Source organism: Amblyomma maculatum, chromosome 1, assembly GCF_055883805.1.
Source record: "Amblyomma maculatum isolate TAMU_Amacu chromosome 1, ASM5588380v1, whole genome shotgun sequence".
Lineage (NCBI taxonomy): Eukaryota > Metazoa > Arthropoda > Arachnida > Ixodida > Ixodidae > Amblyomma > Amblyomma maculatum.
The window spans coordinates 286,514,782-286,542,772 of record NC_139344.1 but is presented as its reverse complement, the minus strand read 5'-3'; the positions used below and the strand labels follow the sequence as shown (position 1 = coordinate 286,542,772).

The 27,991-nt window shown below is 43.4% G+C and overlaps 1 protein-coding gene across 4 annotated transcripts in view; it reads left to right on the top strand.

The window, feature by feature from the left end:
* Positions 1 to 226: 226 nt before the first annotated feature.
* LOC146206743 (transcription elongation regulator 1-like) overlaps positions 227 to 27,991 on the top strand; it is a 294,887-nt gene continuing 267,122 nt past the window's right edge. For 2 of the 4 annotated variants that reach the window (XM_084591555.1, XM_084591556.1), the window contains exons 1-2: positions 227 to 460; positions 24,474 to 24,675. In XM_084591555.1, coding sequence (XP_084447681.1) covers positions 345 to 460; positions 24,474 to 24,675 — 318 coding nt within the window. In that variant the 5' untranslated portion in view covers positions 227 to 344. The remainder of the gene's footprint in view (positions 461 to 24,473; positions 24,676 to 27,991) is intronic. The other 2 variants (XM_084591554.1, XM_084591557.1) reach the window with 2 other exon arrangements.

Below are 27,991 nucleotides of genomic sequence, written 5' to 3'. Positions count from 1 at the left end.
CGTGGATACACCTTGGACCTTGGCTTGGACGCACGTTGGATATATATATATATATATATATATATATATATATATATATATATATATATATATATATATATATATATATATAAATCATTTTGATAATAAATTTATGAATAATTCTTTTTAATTGCTTTTGAAAAGTAAAAAACATACGGCTAGCGCCATCCATACAGCGGTGGTGAAAGCGATGAAAGCAGTGAAAGCTCGAGGCGCACGCGCCTCTGTTGATTTGCCGCTCAGTACGGGGCTGAGTATTCCAGTAGCCCTACTCGCGTGTTTGACCTGCTTGTTCTTTGTGCTGGTTGTTACAGCGTTTCCAAATGGGAGACAGTAATTTTGAAATGCCCGATGGCGACGGTCCCAACGACGTTGTTAAAGGCGGTTTTATGCACCGCAACCGAGGTACCGATGGTTTTCCGCCAAGAGGTCCACCAAGGTGATGCCGTGTACTTACATACAACGCTTTACTGTCTGCCTTCCTTTTTTTTTTTTTTTTTTTTTTTAATGGCGGAGCCTCGCCCGAAGTAGTATTCTCTTTTTGTTATTCTTTGCATCACATGCAGTGCTAAGTCACGGATCAAGCAGCCTTGCTTTACTGATGCCTGATTTGTTACTGCATCATTTGCGCGTACTGGTCGTTCTTGGGTTGCTGTTGAGCTTGTGATGGAAGCTGCATCTTGTGCCAGCAGCCTGAAATGTAGATTCGGGTTTTTTTCTTTCGTTTTTTTCTCCTTGTGGCATTTCACGCTTGTTCCGTTGGGAAGGAATATTTTTACGATTGTTTTCTTTATAGAGGACATCTGATTGCTGCCAATTTGCGTTTTTTCTACACGTAAGAAATAGTGTTGGCTGCATATGTCCAGCAATGAAATAACAGAACCTAGCGCAATGAAGCGCTAGAGGTTATTGGTTGGTTTATGGAGTTTAATGTTCCAAACCGACTCAGGTTATGAGTGACGCCGTAGTAGAAGGGTCTGGAAATTTCGACCACCTGTGGTTCTTCAACATGCACTGACCTCGCACAGCACACGAGTGCCTTGTTTTTCGCCTCCATCGAAGAGCGGCCGCCGCTGCAGGGATTCGTTCCCGCGTTCTTGGGTTCAGCAGCGATCGTCCTAACCACTGAGCCACCGCGGCGGAAGCTAGAGATTATTGCTGGCACGTGCACGCGTAGGGCGTGCGGCGGCGTTTCACATGCCCTTTGCAGCACTACAAAACCTGTGGCTATCAGGATCGCGCCCGCTGCATAATTGTGCTCCTGTCGCCGACGGCGGCACAAGAGAGTTAGTAGGAACCCTTGCCCAGTCATGCTATGCGCGGCATCCTGATTAATGGTTGAGTTCGCCCTTATTTGCTTAGTGCTGCAATCTGTGTGAAATGGTATAATGCCATGTGTGGTCCATAGTATTGCGGTGTTTCTGTAGAGTTTCCTTTTAGAAGTGTTTCTGATGGGGGATTTATTATTGGTAAACCGCCTCATTCATGGGATGATTCAAGTCGGGGTATGCATATTATGGCCTGTCCAAGCCATTATTTTTGCTCGAAAACTGGCAGGGTAGAGACCTTTGCATTGGTTGAGGAGGAAGTCGAAACGCCTTCTCTCTGGACCAGTTGTGCTGTTTCCACCGTGCTGATGTCATGGGCACACAACAGCCCAGCAAGCAATATGGCAATGCCCAGGGAGCCCTCGTTGCAAAGCCTATAGGCCTAGTTAATTTGCTTCCTTTTTTTTTATTTATTCGAAATACCTTACAGGCCCATTAGGCATTGTGTAAGGTGAACGAAAACATCTATACAGTTGCTATATATATATATATATATATATATATATATATATATATATATATATATATATAAATAAAATGTAAGGAAACATTCAAAAATACAGCTAAAAGCACTTTTATGACAGCAAAAGAAGTATACGCCAGCTCACATTTGTCTGTTTTATGGCAGGCATGATCATGCCATGAAACGTCTGAAGACACCTTTTCAAAGCTGGAACTTACACTCACTGCAAAAATGTACAGACATTGAGAAGAGTTGTAGCTGGTTGTTACCTTGACCACCAAGCCCTTGTGTATCTGCAATTGAGGTACTGTGGTGAAATTTATATATGATCTTATACATGTACAGCAACAGATGCTTGGTTTGGGCTAGTTGGTAAGTTTTTTGATTACATAGTGTGCAAATAAAGACACGGACGTCATAGGCTGGACAGGCGCTGTCTCGCAACTTTATTTTGGAAAAAGCCACTACGTCAAATGTATAGGAGCTGATCACCACTATCAGTTGGTGAGCATGCGCAAAGAAGACAATCAAAAGAACACCATATGAAAAAAATATGAAAAATGTTAGAGGGGGGGAACAACAAACCAAAAGGAGACACCTACTCAAAAAATGTAATTGCTTCTAAACACGCTTTTTTCTAAAGGTTGACCTAATACATCAAAGCCCAGCCTAGGACAAACTTCAGGAAAACGTGCTTTTAGGAGTGGTCATGGTTGAGTTTTCTCCTTTTTGTTTGTTGTCTCTTGGCACCATGCTTTGTATATTTTCCATGCGGTGTTCTCTTAATTGCAATCTTCTTTGTGCATATTTACTGATAGTGGTGATTGATGAACTGCTATGTATTTGACATGGTGGTTTTTTTGCAAAATGAAGTTGCAAGTTAGTGTCTTTCCCACCTATGTCTGTTCCTTTATTTGTGCTGTTTTCAAAATATATACAGCCATATCAGAACTTTGGAGCCTACGAGTTTTGCTTCTGAGCTGTGTAGTGAAGCTCTTGGAGCATACTTGAGATCCTAAACACTGGTGTGGTGAGGACCAGAGCTTCTTTGCTATCAAGAGACATGGTGGCGTCTCCTTCTGTCAACGTGTGTCTAAGAACCTGAGGTGGTCAAAATTTTTGGAGCCCTTCACTACTTTGTTCCTATAGCCTGGGTTGCTTTGGGATTAACTCCCTATAAACAAAACCAAGAGACGTGAAATGCTGGGAATGCATAACAATACAGCATAGGGAAAGTTGCCACTTAAATTGAAAATGAACTGTTGCTTGCCGGAAAGCATTTCTCGTATGTTCAGAATTGATCCGTTGATTTTACCGAAGCACTGCATTATATGACGCATGAATACTTTTTTAACTCGCGATTAAGAGGTCGAAACATTGGCTATTGCCCCACTGGTGCCTGTGAGATGCAAGTGCACGTTAAAGAACCCCAGGTGGCCCAAATTTCCGGTGCCCTCCACTAAGGTGTTTCTCATAACCTTAGTCGCTTTGGGATGTTAAACCCCACAAAACAAACTTTGTAACATGAAGGCCACCACTACCACATTTTTGCAGTGAGTGTAAGTTCCAGCTTTGAGAAGGTGTCTTCCGACTTTTCATGGCATGGTCATGCCTGCTATAATATAGACAAATGTGAGCTGGCGTATACTTCTTTTGCTGTCTTAAAAGTGCTTTTAGCTTCCCAAACTTACCTCAGTAAATGCTAGCCTACATTCCTTTCATCTCTGACCAATAATCTGGAAGCGGATACAGAGCAATGATAAAGCACTACAACTTTTTGAAAGTTTCTGAACATAATTTTTCGTGTTTGCAGCCTGGTTTTTTATGGGTACACACCGAACACATTTGTTTGGCACCACTGGCACTGAACGCTGCATTTGCACGACCCAGCTGCGTGCCTTACAGCCCATATTCTTGTAAAATTCGAGTCCAAACATGCCGTGAGAGCCCAAATACTTCTCTAGAGCTAGCTGCTCAGCATAGCTTCTCAGCTAGCTATGCTGCTAGCTTTTCAGAGCTTAAGAATTGCATTGCCTCGCAAATAATTGGGTGGATTGTACATCAGGCTTTTCAGTGGATAGGTACCACTGCCATACAAAAATGTTTTTTTGCATGCCATTAATCTGAAAAAACACTAGTTCTACAAGGATGCCATATGAAAACAAAAAATTAGTATTGCACTTAGCGTTGATTAAGAGCTCAATGGCGAAAGCCTCTCCTTCTCTTCTACCTCTATCTTGCATGTTTGTATACTTGTAATTTCATTTTCCCCAACTTCGATTTCTATATAAATTTCCTGAAAACAATCCCAAGTACTTTATAAATATCATGCACTAAAAGGTATTGCGTTATGCAGACTCAAATTATAGAAATAAATATAAAATTGAACATGTTTTTAATCTATAGTAGTGTTTATGGCTTCCCTTAAGGAGTAGGCGTCAGAACTTTTATTTTTTATTTGTTAGATTTAGCTACAGTTTACCTTATGCAATATCTAAAGCCTTCTCAATGCCTATAAAGTTGTTTTATGCTTGTTGGCAGGGTTGAAGATAGCTTAAAATGGAATAAATTTGCTATTTCTGGCAATTTCATTGAAGAACGCAAGTGACGGTTGAACTCTTCTCTATCCTGTACTTTTTTTATTGCGAGGTGGAATGGCATTTAATCTAGTTATGAATTACAATATTTCATTTCTCTGTTATTAAAAATTGACAATACTCTGCTTTCGAAGACTTTTTTTTCTGATGTACACAAAGGTACAATCATAAGTAAAGCACTTTATAGCATGATAGTTTTGGTGGTTTTATATTTTTTTATGACAGCAGCACGAATGAGCAGAGATGACCAGTATTCTTATCAATAGGGCTATCTAGCTCAGATAAAAAGCGAGCCAACACACGATGAACCCGCCCTCTGCATAAACTGCAGGTTATGTACGCTTTGCAGGTTAGGTGGACGGTGGGTTCGCCCTGTGCTTGCTCTCCTTTTTTTTTTTCTGGGCTTGATAGCTCTGTTGGCAAGAATACTTGCCATCTCGACTCATTTGTGCTGCTTCCTTAAATCAATTTTTAATTCTAGCAAAACTATAATGCTGCCAAGCTTTTTGCTTATGATTGTACTCAGTAGCACGTTAGAAAAGTAGTCTTCAAAAACGTAGCATTGTTAATTTTTGTCATAACCGAGAAATGAAATAATATTAAGAACTGGATAGAATAGCACTGTACCCCGTTATAAAAGAGATTACAGGATAGAGAAAAAGTTGGAACGTCACTTTTGAATAAAAAATGTGTTCAATTTTATATTTATTGTTATTTTAGTTTACATAATGCAGTACTCTTTCGTGCCTAATATTTATAAAGTACTTATGATTGTTCTTAGGAGATTTTGATAAAAATTGAAATTGGGGTAGTGTTATTAAATTTGAATCAAAGCTCACCATTTTTTATATTTTTTAATTTTGGTCGATTTTAAAAAAATATGGAGATAGAGCAGACAACCTTAAAGCTTCAAATCCTTCCAGAAATAAAGAAACAAGGCCTGGACAATACGGACAAAAGTTTCAGTGGCAACACTTTGAGTTGTGCTGGAATACAGGGCTGAATATTGGCAATTTTCAAGACAAGTGGTCAATTTTATATTCATTTCTACAACTTTAAACAATATCATACAACACTGTTTAGTCCATAATATCTCTGTGATAATGAGGATTCTTGACAGGGATTTTAATAAAAATCGAAGATATATTTTTTTAAACTGGAATCAAAGTTGCCCCCTTTTTTGCAGTTTGTGGAAATCACACCTTGCAATCTAGAGTTCCAAATTTTGTTTGAAATTAAGAATGTAGCTCGCATAATAAAGAGAAAAAGCTGTACTGCAAACAACTTAAGACATTGTGCCAGTATGTAAGGTTGAAAATTAACATTTTTGCAGCGTGCCGCTCCTGAAGCAAAGTTAGTGATTTTTTACTAAATCAACTGCAGCAACAAAACTTGTTTCCAATAGTTTCTCTAAAAGTAAAAGTTGCATAGATTTATTGAGTAAACAATAATATGACAAGATTTTAGTGCGGAAGAAGCCGGTCTCCAAACTTGCTGGCAAAGACTGTGTTTTCCACCTCTAGTAATATACGATTCTTTTGCAAAAAAAAACTACGCTGCATCTTGCAAAATGAAGATTCATTCATTTGGGCGGAGACATTTGCCCACCAGATATAAATATTTCATTGAAAGCAAAAAATGGTCATGGGACCTCGATTACAATTCTTATTTGAACACACCCATATGAATGTGTTCAGATAAGACATCTCCCATGTGAATGTGTGAGTTGTGGAGCAGGGGCAAGTTTGCCTGGCCTGTGACATCGTGCACCTCCTTTCATAATCCATCCTCGCTGGATCTCCCATGTGAATACCAATTTATTTGCAAGGAGGACCACATAGACAAGGTTGCCAGCGTGCTTGCGAACTCATTCGTCGAGCTGGAGTCGTCAGATTCCCGAGGTGGTGTGGCATCCGTGGCGCGGTCTCTGACTTCTTGTGTTACTGCCTTCTGACACTGCACGACAGCTGGCAGCACGGAACACCAAAAAGCGGTCGAAAGCGACCTGATAACTATCAGTATGTTGCCACGTGGACCTGTAATTGGCGGCCATTTGGCGGAACTCTGCAGGTTTTGCAGGCATCGTGGCTCCACATTACTTTGTTTGGTGGCAGCTGTAAACACAAGTTGGAATGAGTTTGAAGAGGGCTGCCACAGCTTGTAGCAAACTGTAATCACGTTTGCCAATTTGTTGGCCAAATAAAGCGTTATTTCTTGCACCTGTCTGGTCAAGGTAGCAGTGGGAAAACTAGGGGTATTTAGATTTCTTGAATCAAAGCACCCTCTAACATTTGGCGAAAAAAGGGAACTGCTTAGATATCGAGTAAATATGGTATATATATTCTGAATGCAGTACCAGCAAGTTACGTGGTGGCTGTATTGGAATTATGGAATTTGGTTTTTGGAAGCTTGACATCTCTGTTGCCATCGTCATGACCACGGTCAATTTTATCAAAACAGTGTGCAAGAAAAATTCTCTTTAATGTTGTGCTCAATATCTACTGTTGGAGAGAGTAGCCATTAATACTTGATTAGAAAGACTGCGTTTGCATTATGCCACATCTGCGAGCTTGTAAACCTGAATATGATGAACTAAAATAATAAATGTAACAGAAATGCCTAAAATATGGAAATATTGGAAAAGTATCTAACGTCCATATAACAGCTCATCATAACAGGGGCGGCTGTAGACCTTTTCGAAAAAAAGTATATAGGCACTCCCATGTTTGATGCTGGGATGTACTCGTAGAACTAGAAGAGAATCAAGCTTACTGATGCTCTCCCCACAGCTTGTTGTGAGGGTTGTAAAATGGCTTATAATAGAGGCTTTACAAAAATTAGCGCCATCTAGTGAAAGAGACAGCAACTGTGCGCGGCGGCCATGTTTTGTTCAGTCCGCCCGCGCCTCCCATCGAGTAAGCTGTCAACGTGCGCCTTCGTGGAACCCGTGAAACATCACAGCAGTTGCTGCTAGCACCAAGCTGTATTCGGAATGATGCCAGCATGTTGCTGCGTGCCCTTCTGCAGCAAGCGCACCGTCATAGATGCGCACGGAAACAAGCGACCGCTTGTTTGCAATCCTAATCGGTTTTACAAGTGTCACTTGTATCATGTAAAGCATTACTGCACGTCCCTCTGGCTGGGAGCTAGCTCACAGAGCGTGCTATCACCTAAAACAGCAAGGTTGTTTTGCGTGCTATGGAGCCTTGTTAACTTGAAGGATATGCTTATATTTTGATGGAGGACACGGGAGAAGGAGCAATACATGTATACCAAACGCTATAGTTCAAGTACGTTCTTTGAAACCTTTTGTACGTAGGTTGTATTTACCATAGTGTATTTGATTTAAGACAAGGGCATGATTACCGAAACTACTTTTCACAGTCGTACAAAATTGTAGTGTTTGGTGCAGAGAGCAATACGGCTGTCTAGTGCGCCCGAGGTGCATGCTTCATCCTGCAAAAGTGGCTGCCAAACTCGCGGCCTCTAGTAAAGCAGGAGATGACATCCCACTAGTGTTGTAATATGCTCACGTCCAGCCCGTTTCGAAAGATGTTATCACGCGATAATGCATGCGAAGTCCGGTCCGCATCCAGAGCGCGAAGCTCAGGTTTGCATTCTGTGCCTTCATACCTGCTAGTGCGGCCGATAAAATAGCGAAGTTTGCCTTTCACTTTTGTGCGTTTTATCGAGTCGCCCGATGGTTCACTAATTGACAGCCACCTGAAATTCAGTTGATTTTGTAAATATGCCGATTTCTTGTTTATTCCCTCTGTCAGATAGCAGGCGTTTGAAGCCTTAACCTCATATGAAAGTGCTGTCATGGGAAGCTTCGAGGAACTCGGAGGAAGAGGAACTCAGCTGAAATGAAAAGAAATTTCGAACGTCAACTCACATTACTGCGAAGTGTCAGTGCTTCGTGCAACTGGCTGTGTTCATAAAGTCAGATTTATATTATATAATACTGTTATAAAACATTAGGGGGACACTTAAGCTCTGCCGTTAAGGGTATGACGAGATAACGTCTTTCTCTCTCTCTCTCTCACACACACACATTTTCTTTCTTCCCTTTTTGAATTTTTAGCTTTTATTTATTTTATATTTCGATTATTTGTTTCTTTATTTTATTTAATGTTATACACCAATACTCAGGGTCAGCAACAATCACCTTTCCATTGAGCAATTTGACACCTTTGAACACATTCAATTATTTCAATTAATCAATTACATATTCTAAAGTTTCTTCATTAGCATCACCAAGTACTGGTTTTTCCTTTTGAGCATTTTGTCACCATTAAACCCTCAATTTCCAATTTTTTTCTTTTTTTGTTGCTTTATTTCATGGTCAATTAATTACAAATATTTTATTATCTCATCATCGCCTATTGCACACCAATCAATCTTCACTCACTGGAAGCAGAAATTACCATGACACATTTTTCTTTTTTTTTTACGCAGCCCCCGATAATTTCCGAGACCCGTGCCAATAACTGCTTCGATGGCATAGGCAAGAAAATGCTAAGCGCCATTCTGACTTACGTCAAATTACGCACAATTCTTTCATCTCAAAACAAATTGCATCCTCGCTCATTTCACCAACAAGTATCCCACTGGTAGCAGTGGGATGAGCGACAGTGATGCGCAAACCAAGCAAACTCGCGATTGTCTCTCACAGTCGTTAAAGTAAATAGCAAAGGCACGCAGACAAAAAAGATCTGCACATTACAAAACTCTAGATACTGTACCTGGATACGGATGACGCGCGGATCGACGAGGGGCCCATGCACGACACGTAGAGCAGTTTGTAACCGCTACGCCTCGGCTGTCAAAATACGCTTCTTGGCTTCGCTAACAGACACCGCCAGGGACAGAAGAGAGGTCCAAGCACAGCACACTAGGTTACAACATGAAAAGCGCAGAGAGAACGGCGGGCGCTGACGGACGGACACGAAGCGAACCAAAGCGCACGGATGGAGTGAACAAAATATGGCTGCCAGCGCCGGATCAGCGTGCCGCTCATGGTTGCCAGACTTACTTTTGTAAACCCTCTATTAGGGGTTGGACTTTTCATCTTAAATGGATAAAAGTGCGCTGAAATCATTTTTGCAAATTCTGTTTCATTCAAAAAAGGTCAGCATTCTTGGCAAGCATGGAAAGCATCTATAGATGACTTTTTGAGTACAAGTTAGTCAAAGTTGAAAATTAACCACCCAGTGAAGCCCGTAATGTGATAGTGGTATTGTTAAACAAGGAGCTTAATTGTGGGATTTGAGTTGCTTCTCGTCTAGCTGGAGAAGCACTACCTCTTTGCTGCCAGCACTATTTATTTACTGTTATCACCCACTTATAAGCAGATGGCTAAAAAAATCATGCATGGGCGTCGAGAAATTATCATGCTCTGGCTGCCATGACGATCGAGTTCCATCACTGCCATCGTTTAGACCATGCAATGCCCCATCCTCTCTTTCAGCTCAGTGCGACAACCCACTGAAATCATGTCTGCCCAGTTCTGAGCAGCAAATTACCATCTGCATTTTGTCTGCAGTCTCATTTCTTAGCATTACTTTGTTAATGGCAGTAGAAATCCTTTTTGTAAGCAGAGCTTCTAGTGTACTACTATTTGAATATTAATTGCTGTTAAAAAAAAATGGTCAGGCTGTTAAAGCACTAAGACAGCCTCTAAGTGACATTGGACCGCAGAAGGTTGTCTCATTAAATCACTAAATAATGTGGAAGTCATTTGTCAGAAATAATTTTTGAAGAAAAAAAAAAAAAGCTTGCAGCATTGCGAGATAAATACCAGAAAAAACTATGTCAAATAAATACAACCCCTATTTATAATAGTTAAAACCACAGGCTATAGTCTGAAAGACTGGTAAAAAATGGACCTGTTTCTCATGGGTGTCAAGTCAGACAGCTTTGGAAGCCAATGGGTTAATTGGAGTATTTCCTAAAGCGAAATGTAAAATGGTGGAAAGTGTTAAAATTTGTTTAAAGGTAAAGGTAAACGTGACGTAGGGTGATGGGAGTACATCAGCTTCTCTTGTCGCTGCTTTAGACTGTTCGGCTATTGCCGCAGCAATTTGATCCCATCCGTGGTGGCCACATTTTGATGGGGGCAAAACGCGAAGTGCCTATGTACTGTATGATATCTGCACTTTAAAAGAACCCCACGTGGTTTAAATGATCCAAAGTGCTCTACTGACTGTGACATTTCTGTAGCAATCATAGCCACATTGGGACGTTAAGCCCAGTAAACTTTAAAGGTAACGTCTTCAGTACCTTGGTCTCAGGGCTGACATTTATGACTTTCCGTTACAAAATAATTGCGGCCGTGATAAGTAAAGCTAAGATCATGTGATTTGAGGTCATTTTTGCCAATTTAATTTGTTTTGCCCTGAATTTGAATAGCGGCTATTCATCTTGGTGCATGCCATGATGCATGTCATACACGCTCTGCTACACAGTGTTAACAAACGTGATGTGTTGTGTGTAACAATGTGCTGCACCCTCTTAAGGGTACCTAAAAGTTTTTTAGTATTCTGAATATCTTATTGCATCACATTCCTTGGAGTCATCTTTCTAGTCCAAGAAATCATTTTCCAAAATACATGAAACTGCTGAAAAGTCTGCAGACTTTTTCGGCATTTTTTTTTTTGCACAAATTGAACGCTCTCTTTCCAAAACAGGTACGTGGCTGTGGCGCACAGAAACGCAGGACAGTTTTTGTTTTTCTAGTTATCATGTTTCTTAACAGTGAGTGAGTTTTCATTATTTTCTGGCAAGAAAACAACTTCGACGCCGCTGCCTTGCTAAGTGTAACGGTGAAAAGCCCCTGGTCATCGGACGCCGAACGGAGCAGCCCCTGCTGCGCATGCGCAGTAAGGGCAAGGAGGGGAGGACTGCAACGCCTCTCCTTCTGAGTGTTTTTTTTCCTCTTCGGCCAAGCTGAAACCTGGACGCACACGATGATCCACTTCCCAGAACGCGCAGATCAGTCTGTTCAGACGCCGCTGCAAGAACAGACAAATAGCAACCACCAAAACGCAGCTGACGATGAGCTCCGCGCCGCAGCTTCTGCCCAGACGCCGCAGCACGACAATAGTCACGACATGCTTGATGACGAGATGCAAGAAATGCAGCAAAGCACATGGATGTATGACCCTGATAGCGGCAGAACAGTTGACTCACAACTGCAATGGCAGCAATGGGAAAGGAAGGGAAAGAAGGAGAGGCCAACTATAAAGGCAGCAAGCTCCGAGATTGAAATGCCGAAGTAGCCCTACGAGCGCGACAAAGGCACAGCGCAAGAGGTCCATTTATTCATCCCTACCAATAGACGATGCTAAGATTATCTACCGACCGCAAGCAGGGCTTCAACTCTCCACGTGGACTAAACTTACAATCACACACGCCATTGGAAAAGCCAGCGGACTCACCCAGCATGACTTCTTTGACAACATACGAGTCCAAGTCCAGGTCCCCGAAAACATCATCGCCAGTACAGCCAACAAGACCATGGCATATGAAGTGCTCAACAAGGTCGCAGAACTCGAACAGGGCGGGAAAAAATACAAGGTCAAGGCAAATATTAAAACGCCAGAAGGAATCAGCAAAGGCGTTATACACAATATCCCACCAAACACTACCAGCGCTGAAATCCTAGTGGGTCTCCGTGTACCAGCGAGATACAATGTCCTTGCAGTGCGCATGCTGGGACAGTCCTCGACCGTCCTCATCTATTTTGAAGGCCTGCATGTGTCGTTTAATGTTATCTTTCAAAGTAATGACTTCAGGTGCTACCCTTACAGAAAGTCAATTCAATACTGTAGATTGTGCGGCAATTTGGGGCACTGGCAGGACATCTGCCCAGACCCACAGCCAAATTTCTGTCCCCACTGTTGTGAAGCCAATCAACCCCAGTATCATAACTGCCAACCTAAATGCAAGCTATGGCAACTCCAACATGAAACCGCCGGCCGAGACTGCAAGAAACAACTCAAACCCAAACCCCCCCTCTCCACATCAGGCAGCAATGGGAGGCCAAAAGCTACGAACAGGAACGCCGATGGAACGCGGACTACGGCAGTGATTTTCCTGTTCTCTCGACCACAACAACGAGCAACGCTAACCCTATGACGACAAGCAAACCTTCCACCGCAAGATCAAGAAGCACCTCAAGGTCACAGAAAGATAGCCGGTCTGACTCCGGCTCACGCTCCCAAACCCAAACGCAGGTCAGCTACGCAGACACTGCAACTGGTGGGCAGTCCGACCGTGAAGAGAACAAGATCTCCGACGAGATACAAGCCACATTACAGCAACAGCAAGCACTCATCGATAAGCTTCTTAACAAATGCAAAGAACAAGAGGTCATTATAAATGGCTCCAGAGCAAAAGCACAAGCTGCCAACCCACCAGCGCTGACAGAAGAACGCATCAAGGAACTTGTCAACGAATGGATCTAGAAAGCCTTCACACCTCTGGCACAACAAATTACGCAGCAGGTGATTCAGCAGGTCATGCAGCACATGACCCAACTGTGAAGTCATGAAATGCAGAAAATCAACGCAACCCTCTAAGACTTCCGCATGCATGTTCAACAAAACTACATTACCCAGGCTGACCTCGAACAGATTCTCGGTAAACAGGAGAAGGCCCGCAAGAAGGCTTTAACAGACGCAAACGAGGCGGGTGCCACCTTCGATTGTAAGCAAGATGGTTCCCAACAATATTGAAGGAAGAAACCGCCACCAAAATTGAAAATATGTCAGTGGAACTGCAGATCTTTCCGACCAAAAAAACAAAACCTTCTTCAATAAGCTGAGCAAGATAATCCGGACATAATAGCTGGACAGGAAACCCACACCAAGTCACCTGGTATCCGAGGATATGAAATATATACTCCTGTTAGTACAAGTCGTACAGCCATTTTGGTACAGAAATCTCTCAATGCACAACAGCACCACGTGAGCAGCCTCATCGAGCGCACCTTCGTTGAAGTAATCTCTAACAGGAAGAGTGAGCAAAGCCTGTTCGTCCTTAATCTGTACAGTCCTCCCAGAGATCCCCTGGCAGGCTTCGATGCCCTCATGCAGGAAGTGGACCAGTTTACACAAGGGTACAAGCTTATTTTGGTAGGAGATTTCAACGCTCACCACACTGCTTGGGGATACATCAAAACCAACAAAAAGGGTGTCCGGGTGCACGATACGATGCAGCATCACCAACTAACTCTGTGGAATGACCCCCGCACGCCCACCAGAATTGCCAACAGTGTTTGCAGACACAAATCCTGATTTGACGTTCACCGGGGCATCTCGCAAGTTGCGTGGAACAGGCTCGAAGAGACTCTTGGCAGTGATCACCACATAATACAAATTGAAATTACCCATCAGAAGACACCACTTCGCATCGGCAAAGCTCGCCTTACGAACTGGGATGCTTTCAGAAAACACACCGCACCCCCATCCACGGTCGACCTCGAAGCCTGGACCAACTCCTTAGTAGAAAAGGTTGAACGCCACACGAAGCATATCCAACTCACGACACAAACACCGGCTGTGGATTCTCATCTACGACATCCTTGGGAAGCCCTGTGAGGGCTCCTTAGAAGATGGAGAAAGCAGAAAAGAAACAGAACCCCAAAAAAGCGGATTGCCAAACTCCCCAAACGGGTCGAAGAGTATGCCGAAGACCTCGGAAGACAAAACTGGAACCAGTTTTGCGATAGACTACAAGGAACTGTGAGTACGCGTAATACTTGGAATATTCTGAAATCTCTCATTGGCACTACAGAGTCTAAATCTACATCTCGAAAAACTTGGCTAAAATATTACATTCCCACGATGGAACGGAGCAAGAAATCCTGAATGAGATTAAGAAGCAATTCACCAACGGAAGTTTATGTCCACACCACAACATACACCCGATGTACCAAGGGAGCCGGAATGAGGACCTAGACTACTGGCATCCTTGGCGAAGCTCACCTGGAATACCACCCCTGCAAGGACCGAATAACCAACAAAATCTAACGCAACCTTAACCAGGAAGCAATGAAGTACCTCCTTGAGCAAATAAACAACAGCTGGGAGACAAGGGACATACCAGAAGCGTGGAAACACGCCGAGATGATTATGATTCCCAAGCCCAACAAACCACCAGGACTTGGGAACCTACAACCTATATCCCTCACTTCATGCGCAGGGAAGCTCTACGAGCACATTGTCCTGAGCCGCCTCACAAACCATTTGGAAGATCAAGGGCACATCTCCAATACGCTCTATGGATTTAGACAACACCTATCCGCACAAGATATCCTACTCCAACTCAAAGAGGATATTATTGACCATCTTGACAAATACAGTAAGAGCATCATTCTTGCAATGGATATAAAGGGAGCGTTTGACGTTTCACACGCCGCAATTCTTTGCAACCTACAGGACACCAATTGCGGAGAGCGAGCATATAACTATGTTCATACATTCTTGACGAATTGTACGGCCATCATAAGCCTGGGGAACCTCAAGAAGGACAAATTCCTGGTAGCGGACAAAGGCACCCCGCAAGGCTCTGTTATATCACCCCTCTTATTTAATATCGCTATGATGAAACTCCCTAGGGATCTAGATAAAATCAACGGCATACGACATGCTCTATATGCCGATGATATAACAATATGGATTAGAGGCGGCTGCCCAGGACAGCAGCAAGACGGCCTTCAGGAAGCCGTCGACTGCACGAATAACTACCTAAGAAATTGCGGACTCATCTGCACACCAGAGAAATCTGCACTCCTGGTTCTTAAAGCCAGAACTCGAGGAAGACCACCAAAAGATGACATTCCTGATCCAGAAATCTTTCTTGACGGAACCCCTAACTTTCAAGCCGACTCTCTTCGCATTCTTGGCCTAAACATCCCGAAAGATGGATCAGGGTCTGCAACACTCCCGAGACGTCGGGCTACTGTTACTCAAGTGGCGCACCTGATCGCCGCGTGGCCAGCAGAAGACACGGTATGAAAGAACAAGATACCGTCCGCATTATCCAGGCTGTCATCATAAGCCACATAACATACGGAACACCATATTTAGATCTAAAGAAAGCAGAAGTGGAAAAACCCAATGTTCTCATCCGTAAAGCCATCAAAATCGCCATCGGTATATCCGGACGGGCATCTACGCATCACCTCCTCTACCTCGGCCTTCATAACACGTGGGAGGAGCTTGCCGAGGCCCACAAAGTAAATCAATTGGAACGCTTAAAACTAATAGAAACTGGATGTACAACCCTCAAGAAACTGGGATACAAAGAGGGCTTAGAACAAATAAACACCAAGCAGCGCATACCGGATGGAATCTGCTCACGCATCAACGTAGCCCCCATCCCGCAAAATATGCATCCTACATACAACAAAGACCGGCGCCTGGCAAGAGTTCGGGCCCTGAGCAAAGCGCACGGAACAAATCCGGAAACGAGATACACTGATGCCGCAAAATACCCGGGCGGACAAGCCCACTCCATTAGCGTCATGGATTCCACATTTACAGAAAAGCCCTCTGCAACTATTCCAACTAATGACACTGACGCAGCCGAAGAGGCCTCAATTGCATTGGTGGTCTCGACGCGCAAAGAACACGTCGTCATTCTCACTGATTCACAGTCTGCATGCAGAAACTGCCAAAAGGGAAGAATTTCCAGCATTGCACTTCAAATCCTCCGTCGCACCACAACTCATCACCTCCCACTCTGGGACACACTCACTTGGAAGGAAACGAGACTGCCAACGCCTCAGCCCAGGGATATGCTAACCAGGCACCACGTCCAGAGGGGTTTTGGAGCACACATGATGTACCCACGAAATATACTGACATCCTCCTGCATTACAGACTTGACAGAAGAAAATATTCCCCACCCCACAAGAAACTAACCAGAGAAGAAGCAGTCACCCTGCGAAAAATCCAAACCATTAGCCACGTCCACGGCACCTTACTACACAGAATCTCGCCCACCACCGACAGATATGAATGCGCATTTTGCAACGTACCAAACACCCTACAACATATGGTGTGGGGATGCAAGGCACCAACTGGTACTATAACCACCATGGCCGTAACCGAAGAGCAGTGGAAGACTCTGCTGTCAAGCCCCAGCCTGGAGGATCAGCGTAGTCTGGTCAGCCGGACTCGGGAGAGGGCTCGGGCCCACGGCTTCCTGGACTGAGGAGGCTGCCCTCCTAGGGCTGAATATTTCACGCCTGCTTATAATAAATGTTTTTCTCTCTCTCTCTAGCAATGGTAGATGGCGTCTGCATGCCTTCAAATCTTGTACGTATGTTGCGCGAGTTTTTGAAGACGGCTGCTGTGCCGCCTTAACAATATGCACCCAGCCGGGGTGGCGCAGTGGTTAAGGCGCTTGACTACTGTTTTCAAGGATGCGGGATCGAATCCCGGCCCCGTCGGCCGCTTTTCGATGTAGGCGAAAAGCAAGGCACCCATGTGCTGAGCAATGTCAGTGCACGCTAAAGAACCCCAGGTGGTCTAAATTTCTGGAGTCCTCCACTGCAGCGTCTCTCATAGCCTGAGTCGCTTTGGGACGTTAAAACCCCACAAACCAAACCTAAACATATGCAGTAGCAATATTGAGCTTGACATTAACATCTAAGAGGTGCAGATTTTGTTAAAACCGTAATGGAGAGCAGTAATGTAGCTGCAAAGGAACTAGCAGTAAAATGAAGCTTATGATATCACAGATACCAAGTACCTTTTCTGTCAGTAGCAGTGCAAATATAGCAGCGGTGTCAGTTGTGTGATTTCTTTTTAGAAATCAGTTTAAAAGAGAATGAAGCAATATATTAAACAATAAAAGAAGGTATAATTTATTGAGAGGAAAGAGGAATGTGAGCAGTATGACTGGCATAGTCATGAAATGTGTATTCACTTCACATTCCGGGTGCCTACTATGTTAACGGCAACAAAACACTGCATGATGCTGCTATCTGCTTAGACCAGACTTTCATGACCAATTTACGATATAAATTCTTACCTAAAACGCAAGTTCTTTCCTCATTGCTGCCACCATATGGGGAGATCTACCAGAATATGCCGATATTTTTACACTCTCATTAAGCGGTAGGCTCTGTGAACAACAGCAAAAAAAAAATTATGGGGACACTTAAGCTCCGCTGTTAGGGTATGATGTAGTAGAGTTTTACGCACAGGAACAATGTTTTTCAGTTTATCCATTTTTTTTACAATTTACATACCTTACATTTTCTAAATTGGCATCAAGCATTGGCTTTGATTCTGAGCATTTTGACACCTTTGAAACCCCTTTTTCTAATTTTTCATTTTTTTTTTTCAATTATTAGTTGATTACGTTACACACTAAATTTTAATATTTAGTATCGGGCATTGTGTTTTCATTCTGAGCCTTATGATGCCTTTGAACACCTGTTTTGCAAGTTTAATTTTTCAATGATTTCAATTCATCAGTTGATCAGCTAACTAAATTTTCTAAATTAAAATCACTGAGCATTGACTTTGCATTCCGTGACTTTTGACACATTTGAATTCTTTCCAATTTCTAATTTTCTCAATTATTTGAATTATTTAATTAATACACACAAAATGTTCAGAATTAGCATCAAGCACTGACTTTGCATTCTGAGCATTTTGACTCCTTTAAACACCCTTTTCCGATTTTTCATTTTCTCACTTTGATTCTTTAATTGATCAATTAAACTAATCTTCAGGATTGGTATCATCATGCATTGCCTTTACATTCCAAACATTTTGACACCTTTGGACCCCCTTTTACCAGTTGTCCATTTTTCAACATTCCAATTAATTGGTCAGTTACTACAGTTTCTTAGCAACACCAAGCATTGGCTTCTCATTCTGAGCATTTTGACACCTTTGAACCCCCTTTTCTATTTTTTTAAATACATTAAAACAATGATTTCATTAACTTATTATCACCTGTCACACACAAATCAATCACTAGAACTACAAATTACCATGATGCGATTTGTTTATGCCGCCCCCGATTATTTCCGACACCTGGTGCCGACAGCTACTACTACGACGCAGACGGCTTTTCGGTTGAACGAGCTGTGAAGCTATCGTTTAAAGCCAAAACTTGTTACATGGCTGAAGGTGATGTTTTTGGCAAGTAAGGAGTAGGTGTCAAGTAATGTGAAATTACAAGATCTGTTTTGCCTGTGAAAAATGCATGCAGTTGAGGCTTTAGAGACAGAACCTCAGAACCAGTTCATACTGAATCAAAATGCCGCATGGTTGTCAAATTTGATGGAAATGGTCAGGACAGTGAGGAAAATTTACAGTGAATCCTACCTGCCAACCCTTCTAATTTTTTTTTCACAGAATGCACGGATTTTGGTCCGTCCTAGGATTTTTTATTATCCTGCCTAAAATCATGCGCAAAATAAATTTAATTTGCGAAAAAAGTCTATTACTGATATACTTGTGGAGTTGTGGGCCATACTTCCTTCGACGGAGTGCGGCCCTTGCAGGAGATGACCATTTTGACGACCAGCTGTTCCAATTGCAACTCTTTAAATCGGACGGAGACATGTAGCCTTTTCAAGCACCAGCTGAAAAGGTTCATCTTGGAAATCTTTCGTGCATGCTCTGAACGCTTTATTTGTAGAGAAGGGACAGAAAAATCTGAATTCTTGTGCCACAGCAAGCCGTTGGGCTACAAGTGGATATTTATGGCGAAAATTTTGCGAGATGTCACGAAAAAAGAAACTGTTTCGGCGCTGTCACCTGAAATCTAGGAAGGTATGGAAGAACATGCATACCCTTTTGAAGACAACAATGCCTAATAAATTGGTTGTCAACTCATAAGTGAAACAGTGCTACAATAATTTTATTATTCTGAAAACAGTCATCTGCCAAGCTTTTGGTGCCAATAACAAATGCGAATATTTATGTGAGCATAAGCAGATTTTGCAACAGTAAATGGGCTATACAATAATTGTTCATAAAAGCAACTTTCATTGACGTCATTATGGGACATGAATCCATAAGTTCACTATTTCGCAAAGATGAATTGTCTCTTGTTTCATCTGGCCAGACGTTGGCACGATAGCATCAGACAAATGCAGCTTTAGTGGCCAGTCACAGAAGTTCCACGATTGCAGGTCCCGCCGTCGACAACAGGTGTCACCACTCACCGCATGCACCGATAAACCGGTGGCTGAGTCATGCAGCCAAAGCTAAAATATTCTATTGCCAAACAGCCAATGCTGCTGACGCTTGAACGCCGCGGCTTCATTACCCCACAGTGACCGAAATCTGAAATAGACATAGGATCCTTGTAAAGTAGAACAATGCCATCATTATGCAGCCACCACAGGCCACATCTGCCTATCTTTAAGGCCGCACAGTTTTAAGCGACCGCTTCAGCAGGATGAGAAAAATCTGTGAATGAATGAGCGCACTACCTTGTCACAAAGAAATGTGCAAAGATATGCAAAGTCAAGTTTTGACTGCAGATAATTCAGCGTCCACTAGACTCATTAAAAAAATTCTTGTTTGTGAATATCTCTTAAGTGCATCCCAGGCATAACACAATTTTATTGAATACTTTTGCAGGCAGGGGTTTTCCCTGGAATTGAAGTTAAGAGGGATGTCTAAATTTCTGGAGGGGGCGGAGGGGGGGAGAGTGTTGAGAGTAGTGAATAGTGAAGTGATACGTCATTTCGGTTGTCACCAGTGCAAAAAGTTATGAATTAAATGGCTGCCTTCAAAAAAACAAACAAAAGGGAGTAACTCCCTTCCCCAGGTGGTTAGGGAAATTACTGGCTGTAAGCTCCCTAAAGGAAAAAAAGAAATTAAAAATATTGGCATATTCTTGTAGGTCCTCCTAAGGTGGTAGCGATGAGAACAGAATTTGTATTCCCAGGAATCAATACCTTAAAAAGACAAAACACTGGCCAAAATATCTCGTGAAATTATGGTAATAATGAAAAGGTCTCTCCTCATGTAGTACAAGATCGAGCACTACAATATCAAAGAAAAGTGGCTTTACAATTTTTAATTTGCGGTTACTACTGAGGCACTATCTTGCGGAGACATCCTATTACTATCACTGTAGTACCCCACGTGACTACTTCTCAGCAAAATATTGCCGGTTTCCATCCATCCCTCTTTTTGCGTCGCGAGAAGCATGTTTTCAGCTTTTGTTACTAGGTGGCGACTCGGTGTTTTGAATTCCGTGGATGAAGCGGTGATAGTACCCACTCAAACCTTCGTCGACGAGGCGTACGTCATTGTGCCATTGCAGCCTTGAATGTGGAAACTGAAAAGGGCACTACACTGCACTAAAAATGTAATTAGTGTCTGGGGATTGAAATTTATATTTGTTTTCAATGTGTCTTTTTGTCAACCACCTGTCATTGCGGTCGCTGCTCATCGTTTGCAGCGTTGGACTACATAAAAATGGGCGCATGCACTGATAAAATTCTCAGCAAAAATTTTCTGCATTGTTTCTACCAAAGCGGCTATAGAATCAAACACTTTAGACAGCAGTTTTCTCATTGTGGCGCAAAAAATGTGATGCCTAAATTCTAGTGTTGTGTCCCTTTAAATGTAGATCAGACCAGGGCTGACTGTGGCACATTTCCGTGTTCAGCCTATATTGTCTGGAGTTGATATACTGTGTTTTATGAATAGGACTGAGCTCAATACAAAGGGTTGTTTGTTTAAAAAAACCTACAGCATTTTAATTTTTATATCAACTAATCACTGTTCCTTGCACAGTTTGACCATGTTTTTCATCATCTCTTAGAATCTGGGCCATCATGTCTTGCTGTTGCTTGACTATGTAGAGGCATGTATCCGTACTGGTTTATTTTTCGGACTTTTCTTTCGAAACATGAAGTCCATTTCATGCGAGCTTCCTGATCCCTACAGTGAGCAACTCATCAAAGCAACCAAAGCTGGGCTTCCTCCACTTTGCGCTGGGTTTCTCCTCTAGCGGAGAACATGACCTTACGTGGAAGTGAAAGCAGAAAGGAGGAAAGAAATAATACACAGGCCATAGCTGCATGCTTCCTGCCAGCATTAGAGGAGGTAGGCAAATTTTTCTTGCAGAGGTTAGTCAGTAAAGCAGGATAGTGAAAAACCTCTGAGGGGGGACAGTGAAAAAGGAACCCAGCGAAATAGGTTGATTGCAATGGCTGTAACTCTGCTGTTAATGTTCTAAAAGAATGTTTGCGGTTGCATGTTGTTGGGACAATGCCTCACAGAGGTTAGTCAGTAAAGCAGGGTAGTGAAAAACCTCTGAGGGGGGACAGTGAAAAAGGAACCCAGCGAAATAGGTTGATTGCAATGGCTGTAACTCTGCTGTTAATGTTCTAAAAGAATGTTTGCGGTTGCATGTTGTTGGGACAATGCCTCACAGTCATCAAGGGGGGTAGCACTGGCCATTTAAAGTGTTTTACAGTGGCAGACTGTCTCTGTATTGGCATTGCTGACAGCAGTTGTAGATATATGTTGCATATCAGCAGCCCTACTTTAGGTGTGATTTTTTTAAAACCCTAAGTGCTTCAAAGTACGTAAAAAAAATCGCAGAGGTTCTGCTATCCTTTAACCAAACTTCACGAGCGTTAGCTGTCGGCAACAGTCGCTGCTGCCACTTTGATCTTGGCTTGCTTCCGCACTTGGTAAGCTTCTCAACAACAAGTTCTCATTGTTTCATGGTCTCTGCAGCCTGTCTGGTCTGTTTTTAGCGAGATGGTGCATGTGTGGCATATTTACCTGAGGTAAATGAAGGAGCAGGTGCGAATGTTATTGCACAGCGTGCGAATGTTATTGCACGACATTATGTTGCAGTGTTACACGAGGTTTGATCGGCTGCATTTAAAGTATTCTCATAAACAGTATGTGTTTATTTGAAGTACGAGCTCTTCATTGCCAAAAAAAAAAAAAATATGGTGTATTATGAAAGTCAGCAGACTGTCCCTTTAAAAGACAACTGCAGTAGAACCTCAGTGATACAAATGTCACAGGGTCGCGAAAAAATTCGTATCACTCAAACATTCCGAAAGAAAATAAGTGTGCAGATGCACGTGAAAGGCAGATGCGCAGATCAGTTTACGTCCGAGTAGGTTTATTACTGTCGCGCGGTCACAGCTCGCCACTCGCGGCACACACGGCACAACAGGCAATCGCGACATTGGCGACTTGCGGGCTATGTGTCTCTGCAGACTTCTCGCGGCGCATACAGCATGACAAGAGATGGTGACGTGGCTGCTGCGCGGCGCCACAGACTGCTCGCGATGCGTACAGCGCCGTCGTCGTGCAGTTTACGATGTGCAGCCCGTGTGCGCCGCTGCAAACGTTTTGTGATGTGGGAAACGGTCGCGATGCCAGTGATGTGCGGTTCGCCCGCCTCTGCGTATTCGCGGCGCGTACAGCACGACAGGACATGGGTACATGCTGGCTGCGCGGTGCCACAAACTGCTCGTGGATCGCGATCGTGGAGCCATTCATGTGCAGTTGTGTGTGCGCCCACCGCGTATGCCGCCGCCAACTGCTGCAGCGGCAGCATCTACGGTTTGTGGGCCACGTGGCACTGAAAACTTTACACGGCATGAACCCGACAGACAATCGCGATGTCGGCGAGGTGCGCGCCACAGCAAACTGCTCGTGAAGCATACATACATTGCGGCTGCCGATCGCGGGGTCAATGATGTACGGGCAGTGCATAGTGCTCAAAGTTGTGGTCGCAGTTCGCATGTTCGTATCATCCGTAGTGCCGTGGGAGAGCGTTCGGAACATCCAAAATTTTTGCGCATTGTTCACAATGCACTCCGGCTGGGGAATTTCGCGAATTCATATCATCCCGAAATTCATATCAACCAGATTCGTATCACCGAGACTTTACTGCTACAAAGGATTTTTGAAAATAAGAGTTGACTATTGCATTTTACTTATTGGAACTCTATTTTTGTGTCAGTGAATAGTTATTTAAAGTAATTAGGAAAATATTACTAAAACTGAGCTTTGACTAAAGTATGAAGTCTTGTTTATGTTTGCAAAACCCCTTGATTGGCTAAACTCCCCTTCTTAGTTTCAGTGAATAGTTACTGCAGTGTTAGAAGTGCTGCTTTGTCTGCGCCATTCTGCTGCAAACTACGTTTCCTGCTTTATCTGCAGAATATTGCACCCAAACTGCTTCAAACCAGCTGTCTCAATGTTTTGCCATCAAATTGAGCAAAACATAGGTTTTTGCCACACTATGGGTCATTATATTGCCTGCAAAGAAAATGCAATGCGATCCACTTCTAATAAGTGATTGTAAGAAGTGCAGCAGGCAGCATGGTGAGAGTTGAGAATTTGTGTTGCAGGAGTTGCCATAGTTGAAACGATGGCAGCACACAGGTGCCAGAGGTAGAATCACGAGTAGAACGTATCGCACACTGGGCCTAATAATTTTCATGAACTGGAAAAGCATGGCATGTTATAAATATTTGTAAATAAACTCAAAATGAGCCAAAAGCAGGGAATGAGTTGCAGAAAATGCTCTGTTCACGTGACATAGCACCACAAATTGCTGTGAAGCATCTTGTGAATATGCTGAGAAATAATGGCGAATGAGTGGGAATCTTTTTTTTTAGGAAGTTAGGAAGGGGGGGGGGGGGGGGTAGCTGTTTTTGTGGCTTGTTTGTTTCTGGGGGGGTTTCTTCTGTAGTTTTTAGTATTTGTAATGCAACTTTTCTGTGCCACTCTTCGGAACTATCAATTCACTATTTACACCCCAATTATACTTTTCATGCGAATCCTTGTTGGCTTTCAAATTGATATGACAGCAGCTCTTTGGACTAGTTGGTCAGTCCTCATTTGAGGTGCCTTGATTCAAACAAAAGATGCAGACACTAGGCAGGGCAGGATACACATCAGCCAATATTTCATCTTCTTTGTTGGCGTGTCTAGTTTAACACTGCGAATGAAGACTTGTACTCGAAGGTATGTGCAAATTTGATGATCAGCCTTGAGCATGTCACTGAGTATTTTGTCCTTGTTTGCTGTACAGTTTCGGGCCCAGAGGCCCACCGCCACGATTTCGTGGCCCTCCGCCGGGCATGATGGGGCGACGTGGGCCTCCTCCGATGATGCGACCCATGATGGGGCGGCCTCCTCCGCCTGGCTATCGACCACCCTTTGACCCCAGTTTCCCACCTCCGCCCAACATGGGTCCACCACCTCCGATGGGCATGGGACCACCACCAGGCATGGTACGATGTTAACACCAACTTTGGGCTGTGCATTGCTTTGCACTTCTGAAAAAAAATTCCTGGTTTCTTTGTAATGGACTGTACGATTCACTAGGTGTCTGTTAATGCTGAATGGTAACTCTGAAATCGAATATTGAATAGAATCAAAAAATAAAACCTGAATATAGAGAACACATTGATTCAAAGGTGTGTTGAATTGCTCTTAAATTGCTTGTGAATTTCTTGTGCACAAAATTTTGTTAAGCAGACTAAACATATGCAGCACATTACAATGGGATGATAGAAAGCCAGATTGGACTGGGTTCTAGGCCCACTTTGTATCAAGTGACAGTGCATTCGCATGGGCATACAGAGTGGCGACGTCCATTCGTCAGCATGTTCCTTTGTTTAGTTCGCTGTAATTTCCGTGTTCTTGTGGCATGTTTTTGTGCAACCCTTTTGTGTAATACTTCTGCAGCGGTCCTTTGTGAACTGTGTTGCCCAGCGATGTTCCGGCCTCATGGAGTAGGGGATTTTTTGAGCGATTCATGATTTGGTAGCATCACAACAGTGCTACAGTCGAACCTCGTTATAACGAAGTAGTATGGGGCCTGAAAATTTGTTCTAAATGTATGCGCACCAATTCCTGCAAATAAATCTGCTAATGAGACGAAACAAAAGGAGCTCTAATATGGAGAACACAGTTCAGTTCAGTCGTTCAGTCGTGTCCGACTCTTCGTGACCCTATGGACCATGTCACGCCATGCTTTCCGGTCTCTCACTATCTTCCTAACATCACATAACTTCATCTGCAGTGCCTCGAGGATGCCATCTAACCATCGCGTTCGCTGCCTACCCCTTCTCCGGCGACCCTCAACCCTACCCGACATCAAATCTTACTCTAGCGACTCCTCTCTTCTCATCAGATGACCAAAGTAGCTGAGCTTTAACTTTAGAATTTGACCCTCCAATGAGCAGTCAGGGTTTATGGTCGACAATATAGACTGATTTGATCTTCTGGCAGTCCAGGCAACTCTCAAGAGTCTTCGCCAGCACTACAATTCAAACGCGTCAATTCTTCGGCGGTCAGCCTTTTTCACAGTCCAACTCTCGCATCCATACATCACAACTGGAAAGACCATAGCACGAGTTATACGGATCTTGGTTGGCAGACTAATGTCTCTGCTCTTTACTAGGCGGTCAAGGCTAACCATTGCTCTCTTTCCCAGAAGCAGGCGTCTCCTAATTTCATGGCTGCAGTCTCCTTTCGAGGTAATCTTGGAGCCCAAGAAGAGAAAATCTGTCACAGCTTCCACTTCTTGTCCATTGATGCTCCAGGACTTGATAGGACAAGACGCCATGATCTTTGTCTTTTTAATGTTCAGTTTAAGCCCAAACTTCTCACTCTCTTCTTGTACGCGCATCAGAAGTCTCTTGAGTTCCACTTCACTTTCTGCCATTAAAGTGGTATCATCCGCATATCTAAGGTTGTTGATAAGTTTTCCAGCAATCTTCACTCCAGCTGAAGACTCGTCCAGACCGGCCTTCCTCATGATGCACTCTGCATATAGGTTAAATAGGCAGGGTGATAGTATGCAGCCTTGCCTCACTCCTTTCTCAATCGGAAACCAATCAGTAAGACCATGCCCAGTTCTGACTGTGGCCTCTTGTCCTTCATACAGGTTCCTGAGGAGACAGATGAGGTGAATTGGAACTCCCATCTCTTGGAGAGCTTCCACAATCTGCTGTGATCTACGCAGTCAAACGCTTTCGCATAATCAATAAAGCAGAAGTAGATGGGCTTCTGGAACTCTCTTGCTTTTTCCATGATCCAGCGAAGGTTGGCAATTTGGTCTCTAGTTCCTCTGCCCTTGCGAAACCCAGCTTGCACGTCCGGAAGCTCCCAATCCACATACTGCTGCAGCCTTCCTTGGAGGATTTTCAACATCACCTTGCTAGCATGCGAAATAAGCGTGATCGTGCGGTAGTTGGAACAATCTTTGGCACTGCCTTTCTTTGGAATGGGGATGTAAACTGACCTCCTCCAATCCTGTGGCCACTGCAGCGTTGTCCAAATCTGACATAATGTATGCAGAATGTTAACAGCGTCATGGTAGAGGTTTTGAAGCAATTCAGCTGGAATGCAATCAATTCCGCTAGCTTTGTTCTTAGCAAGGCTGGCTAAGGCCCATTCAACTTCGCTCTTCAGGATGCCCGGCTCGAGATCAGTAATCACAACCGTCTTATGTTGGGTTTGCACATTCGGGTCCTTCTTGTACAGTTCTTCTGTGTATTCCTGCCACCTCTTCTTTATCTCCGAGGCTTCAGTGAGGTCCTTGCCTCGTTTGTCCTTTATCACGCCCAGCTTAGCACAGAAGCTTCCTTTCATATCTTTGATTGTCTTATACAGAGCTCTTGTGTTCTTTAATTGGCTGTTGTCCTCAACTGCTTGTCACTGTATGTTCAGGAAGGCATTCTTATCTCTCCTTGCTATTTTCTGAAAATCCGCATTGAGAACCTTGTATCTTTCTCTCTCCTCCATAACTTTTGCCATCCTCCTTTCCTCAGCTATTTACAAAGCCTCTTCAGATAACCAATTTGCTTTCTTGCATTTCTTTTGCTTTGGAACTACCTTAGTAGCAATTTCTTGTATTATATCACGAACATCAGTCCACATCTCTTCGGGCTCTCTGTCTTCTAGATCTAATTCTTGAAATCGATTCCTCACTTCCACAGCATATTCTAATGGAATTTGATCCAGATCATACCTGAAAGGCCTTCTAGTTTTCTGCGTTTTCCTCAATCGAAGCTTAATTTTGGCAACAAGAAGCTGATGATCGATGCCACAGTCGGCCCCAGGCCTTGTTTTTACTGCTTGTATAGCGCTTCTCCATCTCTGCCGGCAAATAATATAATCGATCTGATTCCTGTACAGATCGTCCGGTGAAGTCCATGTGTACAGGCGCCTCTTGTGCGGTTGAAAATGAGTATTCGCTATGGTCAGGTTGTTTTCTTGACAAAACTCTACTAGCCTCTGCCCAGCTTCATTTGGCTCGCCAAGACCGAACTTGCCTATAATTCCGGATATTTCTTCTCTCCCGACCTTAGCATTCCAGTCTCCTATGAGAAAAACGATGTTTGATGATGGGGTGCGGTCTAAAAGGCATTGTAGGTTCGCATAAAATATCTCAACGTCAGCTTCTTCAGCAGTAGTGGTCGGTGCATAGACTTGGATAACTGTTATGTTGAAAGGGTGACCTTGGATCCGAAGTGAAATCATTCGGTCGTTTTTGGGGTTGTACCCTAGCACTGCTTTGCTCATTCTTCTGTTTACTAT